At 46.7% G+C, this 16,515-nt stretch overlaps 1 protein-coding gene across 1 annotated transcript; it reads left to right on the forward strand.

Annotated features, from left to right (window-relative positions):
- Nucleotides 1,605-13,949, forward strand: LINC02054 (long intergenic non-protein coding RNA 2054). The gene is given in 6 exon segments (XM_021069819.1): nt 1,605-1,652; nt 2,079-2,216; nt 2,218-2,251; nt 2,254-2,424; nt 12,886-13,022; nt 13,935-13,949. Coding segments are annotated over 6 exon segments (543 nt in total).

Below are 16,515 nucleotides of genomic sequence, written 5' to 3' on the forward strand. Positions count from 1 at the left end.
ATGACTCTGAATAAACTAGGGGAAGGAATCTGAGGACAGAGAGTGGCTTAAAATATGGGAGAGACAGAGTTCTCATCTTGGCGCAGAGGTTAACAAATCCGACTCGGAACCATGAGGTTGCAGGTTTGATCTCTGCCCTTGCTCAGTGGGTTAAGGATCCGGTGTTGCCGTGAGCTGTGGCGTAGGTTGCAGACTCGGCTTGGATCCCACGTTGCTGTGGCTCTGGTGTATGCCAGCAGCTGCAGCTCTAATTTGACCCCTAGCCTGGGAACCTCCATATGCCGCAGGAGCGGCCCTAGAAAAGGCAAAAAGACAAAAAAAAAGGGCGGGGGGAGAGATAACGAAGGAGTCAAAGTTTTGGCAGAAATGGAGGAATACACAAGTACTAACAGTACTAATTAGTACTGGTGATACTAACACTAGCAAACACTACAGAGCACCTACTAGGTACAGGGGCTCTTCTAAGTGCTAACCATAAATTTAACTCATTTAATCCTCACAACAAGCCTATGAGGTAGGTACTATGATTGCCCCGTTTTACAGATGAGGTAAACTGAGGTACCAAGCGTCAAAACAACTATCATCATTATTATTTACTGAGTACTTTTTGTTTATTTGGGGTATGGCTATTGATGACATGTCTGCAGTGTATTAATAGACCAATTTTACATATTGGGGACAGTAAGAACACAGTAAGAGGCAGTAAGGACACAGAAGGAGAGTCTGCCTTGGGCTCTGGTTTGGAGGGTTGGAGGGAAGGACGAATATGGACACAGAGGTGGGTATAGACATGGGGTGGGTAGAAGGCAACAGGACTTTGAGGCAGTTCAAGACAATGGTTTTGATTTCTGTGGCAAAGTAGAGAAAGAACATTTACTGTGGGAAACGCAGGTGACAGTAAAAGAAAATAAGAATATTTAATTCCAAGCCCTGGCCATGACGACTTCTAACATTTTGTTGTGTTGCCTTCTGGAGTTTTCTCTAAGCATACATATACAGCCATAAATACCTAACAGCAGCAGTCAGTCCTTCCTTCTGCTGGAGAAAATATGAACCAGCAAGCCTGTCAGAATCCAAACTTTGTAACTTTGGACCTACAAGCAGAAGAGTTCGTAGTGTAAGAAGCTAGCCCTGTGACCTCTCCTCCTTGTCCTGAGCAATGTCTCTGCAGCTCTTTAGTTGCACAAGTCCTGCAAAGACCCTCTTCCAGCGTGCAGAGGTTTGAGGCGCTGTGACCTGGAGAAGCCAGGCTGTCTTGCACAATATATTGAAAGGTCATCTTTATAGTAGGGCCACAGAGGTGTACCTCTGCAGACTGTTTTCTGGGAGAAATACTTCAGACCAATGTAGGAATTTAGCTCACCCCTAGTGGCAGAATAATATTCCCATTATGAACTAACTGCATGTAAAAACAAACAAGGTAATATTTATATGCGTTTGTGGTTTTGTTTCAGAGTAGATTGGCTTAGATTAAATGTGTGTGTATGTGTGTCTTCTTCATTGAGCAAGTACCAAAAACCACATTCTGGCCCCTCTGGGATGCCAGAAATTGGGGAATGGGATGGGTGGGGCTTCCTGGAATCACAGAAGGGATCATTCAACAGATGGGTGCCCAGGGAGTGGCCCAGTTGTCTGGGGAAATGATGTACCGGGTATGACAGCTCCCTTTGTATTTGGAGGGTGTAGAAACTGTCCAGCAGATCCTTGAGAGAGGATGCAGGAGAGAAGGAGGCAAGTGGCTCTGACCTTAGGAAATGGAAGATGTTGGACCCTGTAGTGACCCCATGCCTTTGGCTCAGCCTGAGGATAAACAGGAAATTTCTTTGAAAGGGTGGGATCTTGGGACCTACAGGGATCAACGGAGCCAAGAACTCAGACTGCACCTTTTAGTCTTGTCCTCAGAAACACTTGTTCCAGCAAGAACCCTGCTTGTATAAAGATAGGCTCCTGCTTTTCACAGCCTTCACTTACTAATTACTGTAAACATCTCTCCATATAATTAAGTGTTCTATACTGTGGTGTTCAGTGGTCACTTCATTGTGGATGGAACCGGGCTTATTAACTAACGTCCTGTGTAGGAAACACACACCCGACTGGACCTAAGTGGAGGCCAAACTAAGCCCATCCTGGGAGCCGGCCAATGCCATATCCTCCCCCTCCTTTAAGGACCAGCTAAGTCAGTTCCTCCATCTCTCACCTCTCAGCATCTTCCTGTGGTGGTTCTGGACCACCTGTTGCAGTCCCAGTTTGCCTCATTCCCAAGCTCACAGAAGTCATGGAGAAAAGGAGGCCCAAACACATGGAGAAAACAGTGAGGCAAAGACATGGCTGGGATCCCAGCACAGACTTCCTGTCCTCCTGCGGTTGCAGTCTTGGCTGAGCTGAGCTCTTTCCTCACAGTGTTTGGCTTGGATGTTAGACTAGGTGAGTCAGCTCTCCTGACTCACCTCCTCTGCGTCGAAAGTCACACGGAGATGGGGTTGTTGCCAGATCAGTAGAATTATTGATCCTTCCAGGTCCTCTCAGCCTTCTCTCTGAAACTAGGTCCTAGAATGGGTCCTGTGAAGGTGTGGCCTCTTACAGTGACCCCAGGGCCTGGGTGCTGAATGAAGGAAGCACTGGGCCTCGGTGTTATCAGAGTCTTTCCTTGAGCTCAAGGCAGGTGAGCAGGCACATTGCAGACAACCCCAGACACACCTGGTTAGCATCCCAGCCCCATCATTGACTGGTGGGATGACCTCAGCCTTACCTCTTTAGGTCCTCAGAGGTGGGTTTTCCTCATCTTTAAAATGAAAAAAAAAAAAAAAAAAAGATAAGCAATGAGATCCTGCTGTATAGCCCTGGGAACTACATCTAGTCACTTGTGATGGAGCATGATGGAAGATAAGGTGAGAAAAAGAAAATGTATATATATATATGTACGTGTGACTGGGTCACTTCACGGTACAGTAGAAAATTGACAGAACACTGTAAACTAACTATACTGGAAAAAATAAAAATCATTTAAAAATAAAATGAAAAAAATGTTATACAGATAACCTATGAGCGTTCAAAGAGTCAATGCATATAAGTGTAAAAGGACCTTCAACTAAATTTTCTACGGGGCACTAATGTGTGTCATAGATGTGAAAATCCAGCGTGGGATGCCAAGTCACCTTATGGAGACTTTCAGAGGAAATGCCAACATCTGTTCCAAGACTTTGGAAACCTCTTGCCCCTTCTGAGGCTTTGAACAAGTAGGACTAGAGGAGGCAGAAGGATTTTGTGAGGTTTTCCATGAAGAAAGCTGGGCTGGGAATCCCATCTTGAGGGTCGCAGGGGGCTGCTCCCTCACCTCAAACCTAGTGAGGGCGCTGCTCCAAGAGCCTGGCATGTGAGCCTGGGGCCTGGCAGCCTGGGCAATAGTCCCACCTGGGGGATCTGGAAGGTGGGAGGAGGGCCCACTAGCTGCTCTGGTGGGGCTGCTGCCACCCTCCTGGGACACCCCCCACCCCCGGCATTCCCAGAATTTTTTTTTGGGGGGAGGTAGGGGGAATTATGAGAGTTTCTGCAGGACAGAGGTGGGTCTCCCAGCAGAGAGCCTGCCAGGGCTCCATGTCTTGGGTCCTGGGTGGAGGGACCCCACTAGCTGAAGCTTGCTGCTGAGGACGGGGTTGCAGGTGACCACTTGAAATGAGACTGGGCTTGAGAGAGAACACTGGGAGAAAGAGGCTGAGTGGGGAAACTGTGGAGGGGCATTAAAGTGCTCCAGGAGAAAGAGGCAGACTTTAACATCTGCCTGGCAAGGAAGCCTGAAGTCAGCCGCCAGCTGCTGCTGCCCCTTCATCGCCTGCTCCCACAGAGTGGCAGAGTCGTAACCATGGCAACTGGCTGGGGAGGCCCAGTGGAAAAGGAGAGAAGAAGCCAACCCCTCTCCCCTGTCTCCACTGTGGGGTCCAGCTGGGCAGGCCCAGGCTGGGGGAAGAGAGAGGATTTAAGGTAAAAAGAAGTTCAGAGTTTTGATGACTACCTTGCATTAGCATTCCAGTTACTGAATTGAGACTGTGTTTGTATCCCAAAGTGACCACGGACACTTTTCTAAAAATGAGCAGAAAATCTCGGGCCTGCTGAAGATGTCATTCCAGAAGCGTTTCCTCCTGGAACACTGTTGCTGCAAGGAAACAGCACACGGGTTACTGAGGGTTCCAAACACAGCTTTTAGCAGCTGACACACAAGGACTTTCTCCCCTATTGGTCGGCTCTGGTTTACAGCCCACTTTTGCCCTGGCATATTTTCCTCCAGCTCATATGTTATGCCTGAAGCATGTTGTCTGAATGTCAAGGCCAAGATCTGTGGGCAAAAGCCATTTCTTGGAGTTTCCGTTGTGGCTCAGCAGAAATGAACCTGACTAGCATCCATGAGGACGTGGGTTCAATCCCTGGCCTCACCCAGTGGGTTATGGATCCAGCATTGCCATGAGCTCTGGTGTGGATCGCAGACGTGGCTCAGATCCCACATTACTGTGGCTGTGGTGTAGGCCAGTGGCTGTGGCTCCAATCTGACCTAGCCTGGGAACCTCCATATGCCGCAGGTGCAGCCCCCCGCCCCCACCCCACAAAAAAAGCCATTTCTTGCCACTGGTTATGTTTTTTTTTTTTTCTGTCATTTTAGGGTTACACTTGCAGCATATGGAAGTTCCCAGGTTAAGGGTTGAATTGGAGCTGCAGCTGTATCCACAGCAACTCGGGATCCAAGCCGTGTCTGTGACCTACACCACAGCTCACAGCCAGGCTGCATCCTTAACCCACAGAGTGGGGCTTGGGATCGAACCCGAGTCCTCGTGGATACTAGTGGGGTTCGTAACCACTGAGCCACAACAGGAACTCCACTACTGGTTCTCTTGAGCCTAATCTCCCTAGAAGACAGAGGACCTTCACGACAAGCACAATCTTCTTGGAAGAGAGAGGAACATGAAGCAGATTTCCCATTTCTCAGATGGGGAAGCAAGGCCCAGAGTCAGGTTGGGAGATGAAGACAGGCAGACTCACGTTTGCTGCCTAGCTGTCATAAAGGCTGGGTGAAGTGAGTGAAGGGGGTCAAAGATACAAACCAGTTATAAGATAATTCCTGGGACTGTGATTCCAGCATGGTAACTATAGTTAATAATACTAAAATGTATATTTGAAAGGTGCCAAAAGAGTAGATCTTAAAAGTACTCAACACAAGGAAAAAAAACCCTATGTGATGACGAATATTAACTAGACTTATTGTCTTATTGTGATCATTTTGAAATGTATGGAATCATTATGTTATAAACCCGAAACTAACATAATGTTATTTATCAGTTATATCTTGATTTTTAGCAAAGGGATGTCAACAGACAATTTATAGCCAAGGAATAATCCCCAATGGCTCACAGACTATGAAAGGATGGTCAAACTTACTAGAAATTGGGGCTATGCCAACAAACATTTTAATGAGGTATAATTTTTCACCCATCAGACTGGAAAAATTAAAATGTCTGAAAATATTAAGTGCTGGTGAGGTTGAGGGGAAATGGGTTTCGTCATATGCTGCTCATTGGAGTATGGAAGAGCAATTTGACAGAACCTAGTAAATGGGCACATCCTGCAATTCTCCTTCTAGGTATCCACTTGGAAAGAAACCTTCGCCCGAGTTCATAAGGCCCATATTATTACATTATCTCACGTTGGTAAAAATTTGGAGCTATTGCATAAATCCATTTATAAACCAAGTATTATATTAAAAAATGAGGTATAGTCGGTAATACAGCAGTCCAAATAAATTAACTGTCCTCTCCATAAATGTGGAGACAGCTAAAACTTACACAATTTTTAGGGAAAATATCAAGTTGTAGAACCCTCCTTACAGTAGTTATGCCTTAGGTAAACTTTAAAGCCACATGCGACAGCATCATAGATATTATATAATACACGTCATATGTATAAATAATGGACTGGAAAGACATCCACAGATTCACGATGGTGTTGGCTGCCTGGAGGACAAAGGAGGGGAAGGGATGAGGGTCTGAAAGACCATCAGCTTTACCTGTGTCTTTATTTCTCTAAAATACTGCTTGAAGCACATCCGGTAAAACATAAATTATCAGTACTGATTGGTGGGAACACAGTGTTATATTAATTCTATTCTATTTTTCAGTTTGAACATTCCTTTAAAAATCCCCCTCTATTCTGCTTTCTTTTTCTGGAACACCTCTTAGAGGGATATTGGAACTTCAGAACTTATTTTCCACATTGCTTAAATAATGAATTCATATTTTCCTCCTCTTATGCTACATTCCAGAAGAATCGCTCAGCTCTTTTGCCAGCTCAGTAATTCTTATTTTATTTTATCTTTTGGTATTTTTAGGGCTGCACCCATGGCATATGGAGATTCCCAGGCGAGGGCTCCAATCCAAGCTGTAGCCACCAGCCTACACCACAGCTCACAGCAACACCAGATCCTTAACTCACTGAGCGAGGCCAGGGATCCAACCTGCATCCTCATGGTTCTTGTCGGATTCATTAACTGCTGAGCCATGACAGGAACTCCCAGCTCAGTAATTCTTATAAGCTATCATTATTTTGTTATCAGCTCATCTGCTTAATTTTTTATTTCCAGTATGATATATGTTTTTGTTTTCAAGGGTTCTCACTGGTTCTTTGTTGGCACAGCCTGCCCATTCTTGTTTCTTAGATGCCAGACCCTCCCTTGTTCTCCAAGGATTAGGATTATGTTTGGGTCTTGCTATGAATACACCTTGTCTCTGTAAGTTCTGTTTTGTGGTCCGTTCTTCTTTCATGATGTTAGCCTTCCCCAAGAGTTTGCTGACTGTTGACTCTGCTCTTTGTTGAGAGGCCCATCTCAGGTTGGGCTCTTTGTTATCTGTTTGTGCTGCTTGCTGCAGGAAGGAGTGGAATGGGAGTGAGAGTAGGGAAGGGAACGGGGGCTGGTCCAGGCTGATCTCGTGGCTCAGGTGCACGGGACCCTACCTTCTCTCTGACTCAAGCCCACATCCGCTGTGTTGCCTGGAGGGAGATATTTGCGTGAAGGTGGGCAAGGGCTGGTTTACAGAGACCAAACCCTGTAGCCACCTCTTGGTGGTTCTCTCTTTGAGTTGCCCTGGTGCTGTCCAACTTCCAGACACTCCCTCTTCTGGGCATGGTGGTGCTCTCCCATCCACGTTTTGGGAGGTGATTTCTTTCTTCAATCCAATCCCATCATCGTTTCATCTTTAGAAACCCTTCATACTTTCCAATCCACCCGGGGACCCCTTTATAATTTTGAATTGTAGATTTAAAAAATATCTTCTCTTTCACTTGTTGGGAATGTATCTTATTTATAATCCCCCATCTGTAACTCTCAAGCTCAGAGAGAGAGAGAGCGCTTAGGGCTAGCCATGTAGATCTGGAAGTCGTCTGAATAAAATAAAACTTGAAGCATGGAAGGGTAAAAGATGTTCCAAGAGAGCCTGGGCACAGAGAGAGGAAAAGCCAACCAAGGATAGACTTTAGAAAATTACCCATGTGTGGGAGGTTGGGATAAAATGAGAAACCAATGGGAAGGCGTGCTGGGAGAGGAAGCAGAAGACTTGGAGAAGGGCAAGAAGAGAGAGGCAGGGGAGGGACGACAGAGAGACGATAGGATCAGCCCTGAAAAAAGGTCATGAGAGCTACTCTGAGGCTGCTGGGGGCTTTGAGAGCTGAGGGGGAGAGGCAAAGCTAATGGCTTTGAGTTGAGGGATGAGAAGAAAGCTGGGGCACTGAGTGTCATTCTATGGCAGCAGTGGCAAAGTGGATGGGGCCTTGAAGAAGGCAAGAAACCAGCCAGGAGAGCGTCCTGGGAGACCCCGGAAAACTCCCTCCGTTGACTTGAGGCCTCCTGACACCCACACGAAAGGAATTTTTCCTTGGTACGAGAAGCAGATGGAATTAACAGACTTGATTATTGTTTCTTCTTGTAATGTATACAGCAAGAGGTATTTTAGAAATACTTGTAACTCCCTGTTATAAATTCATCTTTTTTAGAAGCCATCTTTCTTTGGTTTTTAGCTTCCTTTTCTTTTCTCTCATTTTTCTTTTTAGGGCCACACCTGCAGCATATGGAAGTTCCCGAGCTAGGGCCTGAATCAGAGCTGCAGCTGCTGGCCTACACCACAGCCACAGCAATGCCAGATCCGAGCCACCTCTGCAACCTACACCACAGCTTACAGCAATGCTGGATCCTTAACCCACCAAGTAAGGCCAGAGACAGAACCTGCATCCTCACAGAGACTATGCTGGGTTCTTAATCTGCTGAGCCACAATGGGAACACCTTGGCTTTCTTTTTATGAACATATTTCCATTTTGTCACAGATGCAAGACCTGTACCATTAAGTGTCACACTTTTTACCCTGGGGAAAGTCATAAAAAGTGTTGTAAGTTTCTGCCCTTGGAACAGATATATAGCTACTGCTCAGAGTTTGGCCACGCTCTTCAGAAAGGACTCCTTTCGTGTTTACTCTGCCACCAGGAGAGCCACTCCAGCTCTAAGAGCCACAGCTGCCTAGACTAGCAAGGAACTTGGACCTTTGGCTTCAGGCCAGATGAGTAGGATCAATATCTGGGAAGTGGTTGCCTCCATGAGAGGAAATATGGGTGAGTTAATCCTGTGAATGGACTCTGATTAGTTGAGCCCTGACACTTTCATCTCACTGTTAGGAAAGAATGACCTTTCTCCCCTGCTCACAGGGGAGAGTCCTGCCTAATTGAGGCAGATTATGAAGTTGAAGGAGAGACAGACAAGGCAGAAAAGGGGAATTTAAAATAAGCCCTAAACACAAGGTTCCAAGAAGAAAGGGGAAGAGGTGTAGTCAACATCTGGGCTCTTTTTTCTAAGCAGCTCTATTGAGCTATAACTGATATTTGATAAACTTTGTATTTAAAGTATACAATTTGATAAGCTTTGACACATGCATACACTTGCAGTGACATCACCACTATCAAGATAATGAATGTGTCCATTACCCCCCCCCCAGTTTCCTTATGTCCCATTGCAATTCTTTCCTCTCCTGCCCCCAACAAACATGGATGTGCTTCCTGTCACTACAGAAAAGCTTGCATTTTCTAAAATTTTATATACATGAAATCATACCTATATTATATTCTTTTTCTATCTGACTTATTTCATTCAACATTATTATTTTTTCTTTTCTTAGGGCCACACCTGCAGCTTATGGAAGTTCCCAGGCTAGGAGTTGAACTGGAGTTTCAGCTGTCACCCTGCCTCACAGCCACAGTGACACTGGATTTGAGCTACATCTGTAACCTATGAATTGTGGCAATGCCAGGGATCAAACCCACATCCTCACAGAGACATTGTTGGGTCCTTAACCCACTGAGCCACAATGGGAACTCCCAATATTATTGTTTTGAGATTCATTCATGCTGTTGTGTGTGTACCAATAATTTGTTCCTTTTCATTGCTAAATAATATTCTATCATACATATATACCACAATTTTTTTGTCCTTTTAGCTGTTGGTAGACATCTGAGTTATTTCCAGGTTTTTTTTTTTTGTTGTTGTTATCACAAATGGAGCTGCTATGAATATTTGTGTGTGAGTCTTTTTATGGCATGTGCTTTAATTTCTCTTGGGTAGATACCTGGGAGTTGAATGGCTGGATCATTTAGGTGTATATTTAACTTTTAAAAAAACTACCAAGCTTTTTTCCAAAGTGATATTTTCATTTTGCATCCCCACTGGCTCCATATCCTCAATGACACTTTGTAGAGTTGATCTCTTTAACTTTTGATGTTCTAATAGGTGTATAGGAGTGTCCCCTTGTGACTTTTTTTTACTGAGATATAGTTAATTTAGAATATTATATGTTTCAAGTGTACAACATCGTGATTCACAATTTTTGAAGATTATACTGTTTATGGTTATTATAAAATATTGACTATATTTTCTGTACTGTACAATATATCTTTTTTATTTTATACCTAGATCCTTGTGATTTTACTTTGCATTTTAGGTGGAGTTCTTTTAATTTAGGGTTTCATAACAATAAGAAGCTAGATGAGAATGGTTCTGTCTATTCAACTGCCCTACGATTAAACAGTTAAAAACCACTGTGTAGGAGTTCCCGTCGTGGTGCAGTGGTTAACGAATCCGACTAGGAACCATGAGGTTGCGGGTTCGGTCCCTGCCCTTGCTCAGTGGGTTAACGATCCGGCGTTGCCGTGAGCTGTGGTGTAGGTTGCAGACGCGGCTCGGATCCTGCGTTGCTGTGGCTCTGGCTACAGCTCCGATTCAACCCCTAGCCTGGGAACCTCCATATGCCGCAGGAGCGGCCCAAGAAATAGCAAAAAAGACAAAAAAAAAAAAACAAAACCCACTGTGTATACTATTTTATATACACTTATGTAACACAGTTAATAAATGAGCTTGATTTTTACTTTCAGTCTTTCCTCTTTAAACATTGAGTCACCTTTGAAGCCAGAGGAGGCCAAAGAGATATGAATCTACCTGGTCATGTATTCAGTGCCAGCTTTTCTACCTTTTTCCTGCTGTGGTGCCTTCTGTCTTGCCTCTTCTGTGCTCTGAGATTTTTCTCCAGCCTCCTTGGGGGTCAGAACGAGCCCTATGCCACATCCAGGTGCTTCAAATTACAAAAAGAATTGGAACACTTGCTCAATATTTGGAATTAAGGACAATGATCATGAACTAATTTTTTTTTTTTTTCCTGCTGGGTAATGGTTTGGAATATCTTTGGGGTCATGGATTCTTTTGAAACTCAGATAAAATATCCGGAGAGCGGAAAGTATAGGTATATATACAAAAAAAAAGGATGCACAGGTCCAACTCTGGCTAATGTTATGGGTCAGAGGTATGCAATGTAAGAACACAGAGGGGCATTTTTTTCCTTTTAATTTTTCTACTCAAGAAAGGAGTGGCAGGGGCTGCCCCATGTTGTCAGGAGATGCTGGAAAACAGAGTAGGGGCCTGCAGATCAAAGTCCCTTGGAAATCCTTCTGCCCTAGACTTTTTGTTATAGGAGCCACAAAATACTTTCTGTTGTTTGAGGCAACATGAGCTTTGTTACCAGCAGCTGAAATGACCCTAAAGGGTACAAGGGGTGTCACTGGGCTGAGTGGGCTTCCTTCTTCTGAGAGAGCCAGGGCAAAGGATGGGGACATTTTGAAATGCAAGGAGGGAGCTGAGGGGGATGGGCCTCGGATCCCAGCAGTGGCCTCAGGAGCGAAGGAGGTGGTGGGTGTGGGCTTCGAGGTGGGGACAAGGTTGACTGACTTCCTCCTGCCCCTCCCTCAGGTGTTACGAGAGGGTGTCCTACCCCACCCCCACAGCGAGTCCCTCTGTCCTGACATCCTGACGATGCTGGCTCTCTGTTGGAAGAGGCAACCACTGGCCCTTCCATCCTTCCGTGGATCCTGTTTGCAGCTGTTCTTTCCAGGCAGCCTTGTCTCAGCTTCCTTCTTCCGGTTTGACAGGATGACTCTGTGACAGCCCGTGTGGGTGTGGCTCTCATTTAGAAACCCAGGAATGAACCCTTGAAGTGTGTCATTGTGAAGGGGTGGCCAGTGACCAACCCTTCTCTCTTGTCATAGCCACCTGACTCTCCCTCTGGCTGGGTGTCTATTGCTCTGCTCCTCTTTGTGTGTGTGTGTGTGTGTGTGTGTGTGTGTGTGTGTGTGTGTGTGTGTGGTCCTTTTGCCTTTTCTAGGGCCGCTCCTGCAGCATGTGGAGGTTCCAAGGCTAGGGGACCAATTGGAGCTGTAGCCGCCAGCCTACACCACAGCCACAGCAATGCGAGATCCGAGCTGCCTCTGCAGCCTACACCACAGCTCACGGCAATGCTGGATCCTTAATCCACTGAGCAAGGCCAGGGGTCGAACCTGCAACCTCATGGTTCCTAGTTAGATTCTTTAACCACTGAGCCATGACTGGAACTCCTTGCTCTTCTCCTCTTGATGATGGAGAAGCTCCACCATCCTGGGCACATCCAGTCTGCGCTCTCCTTCCCAGGATCATCTCCCTAAAGCACCTCATTTCTTGGTCTCCAAATCTGTGGTGTTTCCCCATCACCTAACCCTTTCTCTGTCTTCTGGCCCTATTTTTCTGATCTTAGTCACTCCACACATTCTTATGGCGCCTTTACCAAGAGCCAGGCACTGTGCAGGTGCAGAAAATGTTAAGATGAGCTAAGAGCTTTCAGCCTGGCTGGGGGGTGCTGGGGCACCCTTGGAGCACATGCTGTAATGGTTTTGGCATCAAGGGTTGTTCTGGAGCCACACAGCCTTAAGGAGGGAGAATGCACTGGGTGCAACATGATGCAAACAATGGTTGCGGGGGCAAAATTTGGAGAGGGCTTCCTGGACTGGGCAACCAGCACAGGCAAAAGCCCAGAAACAAGTTTGTGGTATGTTTGGGTAAAAACAGGTGGTTTTGTCACCTAGACTCTAGAGAAGGAGAGGGTGACATGGAGAGGAAAGGAGGCCCATGAAGGGCTTTGTAAGTGTTCTTAGTGTGAAGGTGACAGGCAGGTGGAATGTTCGTAAGCTAACCACACGGACATTCTGAAGAGCTGGCGCTGGGGTCTGTGTGGGGCTTGTTCTGGATGGAACACTGGGCTCAGGAGGACCACATGGGAGACTTGTGTTGTCCAGACAGGTGGTGACACGGGTGTGGGCTCTGTCAGTAGTGAGGGAGCTAGAGGTGCGGCTGGTGATGGGCCAGGGTGTGGCCAGCATTTCTGTACAGAATTCCTGGTCAGGTGATGGGGCTCAGAAAATGTGAAAAAGAGAGTCAGGGAGGTTGGTGAAGCCTCATCTTCCGTCTTCCCCCCAGGACCCACAATCCCACCCAGTCGTCTTCCCCCCAGGACCCACAATCCCACCCAGTATACCATCCAGCCCTGTAAGGGGTCTTCTGCCTCTAAACACACTTGGTCTTGTCAAGCCTTTGCGAGTGGTGCTCTTTCTGCCCGACATGCCCTTGCCACTCACCCTTCTCTACCTGGTAAGTGATAACTGTGGTTCATAATATGAAATTCATTAGAACGGCTTTCTGAGCCCTCACCTTGAGTCTGGGTATCATGCTAACCTCTCTGTCCTCCATCTGTAAATCAAGCCTATGAGATGGGTGTTGTTACCAAAGTGGTAAATGAAGAATCTGAAGCCTAGAGGTGGTTAGGTTGACAGTGGTCACCTAGACAGTAAGGGGCAGGGCCAAGATTCAACCTCAGACTCGTAAAAACTATGCTGGAAGAACTCTGAGGCCTGGCTCCTGGAACACTTTTTGTTGTTGTTGTTGTTGTTGTTGTTTTTATCTTTTTGCCAATTCTTGGGCCGCTCCCGGGGCACATGGAGGTTCCCAGGTTAGGGGTCTAATTGGAGCTATAGCCGCTGGCCTATGCCAGAGCCACAGCAACGCGTGATCCAAGCTGCATCTACGACCCACACCACAGCTCACGGCAACACCGGATCCTTAACCCACTGAGCAAGGCCAGTGATCGAACCTGTAACCTCATAATTCCTAGTCAGATTCGTTAACCACTGAGCCACGACGGGAACTCCCTCCTGGAACACTTTCTACATGGAACCATGCCTCCTCTCCACCAAGCAGAATTTCCATCTTGCCTCTTTGGGGCTCCCAAGTACTTTGTTGATGACCCTGGTCTCTAACATGAGCCAATTTTGAAACTGTGGAGTGCTAGGACTCATTCCTACCTGTCCCTGGAAACTGGGGCTCAGAAAGGGCAAGCAATTTGCTTACTGACTCACAGCTAGAATATAGCAAGACTTTGTCAGAGAAGAAGCAAAGACTGTGCAAAGTACTGGACCATTTGGACCGTGGTGAAATGAGCAGGACATGAGCACTGATCCTGATAAAGTCCTGACACCTTTGACCAGGCACTTTCACCCTTCACAGATGATCACACCCTAAGGAGGGTATGGCCATGCTCAAAGATTTTTGAAGAGCAGCATTGCTTATGAAACCTTCTAATGACCTGATTGGATGCAGGTTGGGGTGAGTGATCATAGGTCTAGAATGATGCTCTGCAAGACAAATCTTAGTAGAGATTTACTAAGAGTAGAGCATCATTCCAGAAGCAAGAAGCAGGAAGCCCGGACCAGAGGAGAGCAGTAGGGGTGGAGATGCTGCCAGAGAGGGAGGGAACCACAGCAGCTGGTAACATCTGCATTTCTTCCTTCGAGGAAGGTCAGGACTTTTGGGGCTTCCTAAGACAATGGCATCTCTCTTGTAGGAGGTTTAGGGGGACATCCGGGCTGCCCAATCTGTGGAGTAGCGGGGCTGTCACCTCTGGCTCTGGGACAGATGTTGCTGTCTCTTTCTGGCTCCCGCCTGACCCCCATGGGGAGGAGGGGTGGACCTCTGTCACCTCTACCTCTGATACAAACCCTCCCTTAACCCTGCTGGCAACTTGACTCCCTTTGAGTCTGACACAAGGTGGCCTGTCTGCCTGAAACTTGACTTCTGGGCATCTGGGACATATTACTGGGGTCCAGCTTTCTCAGTAAGGTGTTGGATGGGGGGCCGGGGAGGCGGGGTCATGCAGACAGGATGGCACCCAGCAGCCAGCCAGGGCAGCAGGGCATCTGGTTTCTACGAGGGCACCTGGTTTCTATGAAGGCCTTTTCTCAAACAGAAGGGAAATGGTGGCCTGTCAAACTCCTGGCTGCCATGGGGTAATGTTTAGGAGAGAGAGAGAAGTAAGAGAAGGGTTGCAAGAGTGTAAATGTCATGTGAGTTTAGCAATTGGCATGGCAGGAGGGAAATGCACCAACCTACCCAGAAGGATTATCCCGCTGTAGTACCACTGTGGAAGACTTGTCTTCTCTCTACTTTTCCATACATTCCAGGTTTTCTACAATGAACTAATATCACTTTTTTAAGAAAAAAACTTGTTTAAAAAAATGTTCCTCTGAAAACTTGTAGCCGTAGAAAGGGTAGCATATTTAAAAGATTGGAAGGAAAAAAAATCTCTAAAGTTCACTCTGTCCTTTCTGGGTAGAATGTCACCTGACCCCTCAAATATGAAGTCTGCACCCCACCCCCCATTTCCCTGATTCCCTTGCCCTGTTTATTCTTCTTCATGCTGTTTATTATGACCTGACATATGCTTATATGTTTATTATGATGATTTTATGCTTATTGGATTGTCTTTCATCTGCTTTCCCCCCTAGCACGGAGGTGACACAAGAACAAGGGCTCTGTCAGTTCTGTTCATCTTTGCAGCCCAGAGCAGACCTGGCATTAAGGAAGTCAGAGCCCCAATATGTGTTTGTTGACTGAATGCATGGTGAGCCTATGAGCAATTTAAATTTTCTCCTTCATACATTTCTGAGAGTCTAGCTGTTTTCCAATGAATATTTATTGCTTCTGCAAGCAGAAAAAAAAAAGACGAAGTATGACTTTGTGACGAAATAGCACAATGGACATCTCAATTATGACATTGGAGAATGGGTTTCTTTTGCAATGAAGCTGGCACTCTCTCAAGTCTCAAAAACACACGCGAAATCGGCTGGTGTGAGTCATATGTCTGTGGGGCCAGATTCCTGCTGAGCTGGGTGAGAGCACAGATGTGTAGAGAAAGCCGCTCACTGTCCACAGGGCCACCAAAGGGTCACGGGGCCAACCTGAGTGAATTTGCTCCCCAGAAGGCTAGCTGGAGGCCTGGGCTCTGTGTGTCTTTCCCTCCTTGCTCATCTGTTAACCTTCGGGTCTTTGGTCAGTAGGTGCAGTGACGTGTTTGCCAACAGGATTCCTGAAGTTAGATCTAGCCCGCCTGATTAGATCTCCAGGCTGGGGCTTGTTGGGAGAGGTGCTCAGCCTCTCCTTGGGGGTGGGGGTGGGGGGTGTCCCTGCTCCTCTGGGGAGATAAACTGGGGCTGGTCGGGTTCCAGCTGTTGAAACTTCTGGGGAAGAATGAGGAATCTTTTGTTTTCCAACATCTGGAGCCTGCCGCTCCAGGATGAGGCTGCCAGGCCCTTCCCCCTCCCCATTCCTTCCCTTGCTTCTCTTCTCTAACTTAACCCCCTGCCCCACAGCTCCCAGAGCCTGTTTTCTCTGCTCAGGAACATGGCTCTTTTGGGCAGCGTTTCAGCGATATCCTCACACTCCTGCTCAACTTGTCTGCCATCTTGGAAAGCCTCTCTATGCTCCTTGAAGCTTCCCAGCTTCTGATAACAGCTTTGCTGACCACATAATCCACTGTGGAATCTCAGCAGCGTCACCCACAGGATTTCAATTGGGGATCTTTCCTGTGTGTCTGTGCTGGGCAGCTCTTCTTTTCTCTCTACCTCTCCAGGCTTCCACATGCTGTGTTTATTCATCCCACACAAGGAGGCTCATGCCAGTGGAAGCAGTGGCCTCCTAGTTCTACTAAGGGATACAGATTTCTAAAGAGCTTGTTTGAGCCATGTTGCATTTCATCTCCATAGTTATCAGCTGCCATCCTGGTTTCTTTGCACCTCCTCTCCTTCTTCTG

The sequence above is a fragment of the Sus scrofa genome, chromosome 13 (genome assembly GCF_000003025.6).
Source record: "Sus scrofa isolate TJ Tabasco breed Duroc chromosome 13, Sscrofa11.1, whole genome shotgun sequence".
In the NCBI taxonomy this organism is placed as follows: domain Eukaryota; kingdom Metazoa; phylum Chordata; class Mammalia; order Artiodactyla; family Suidae; genus Sus; species Sus scrofa.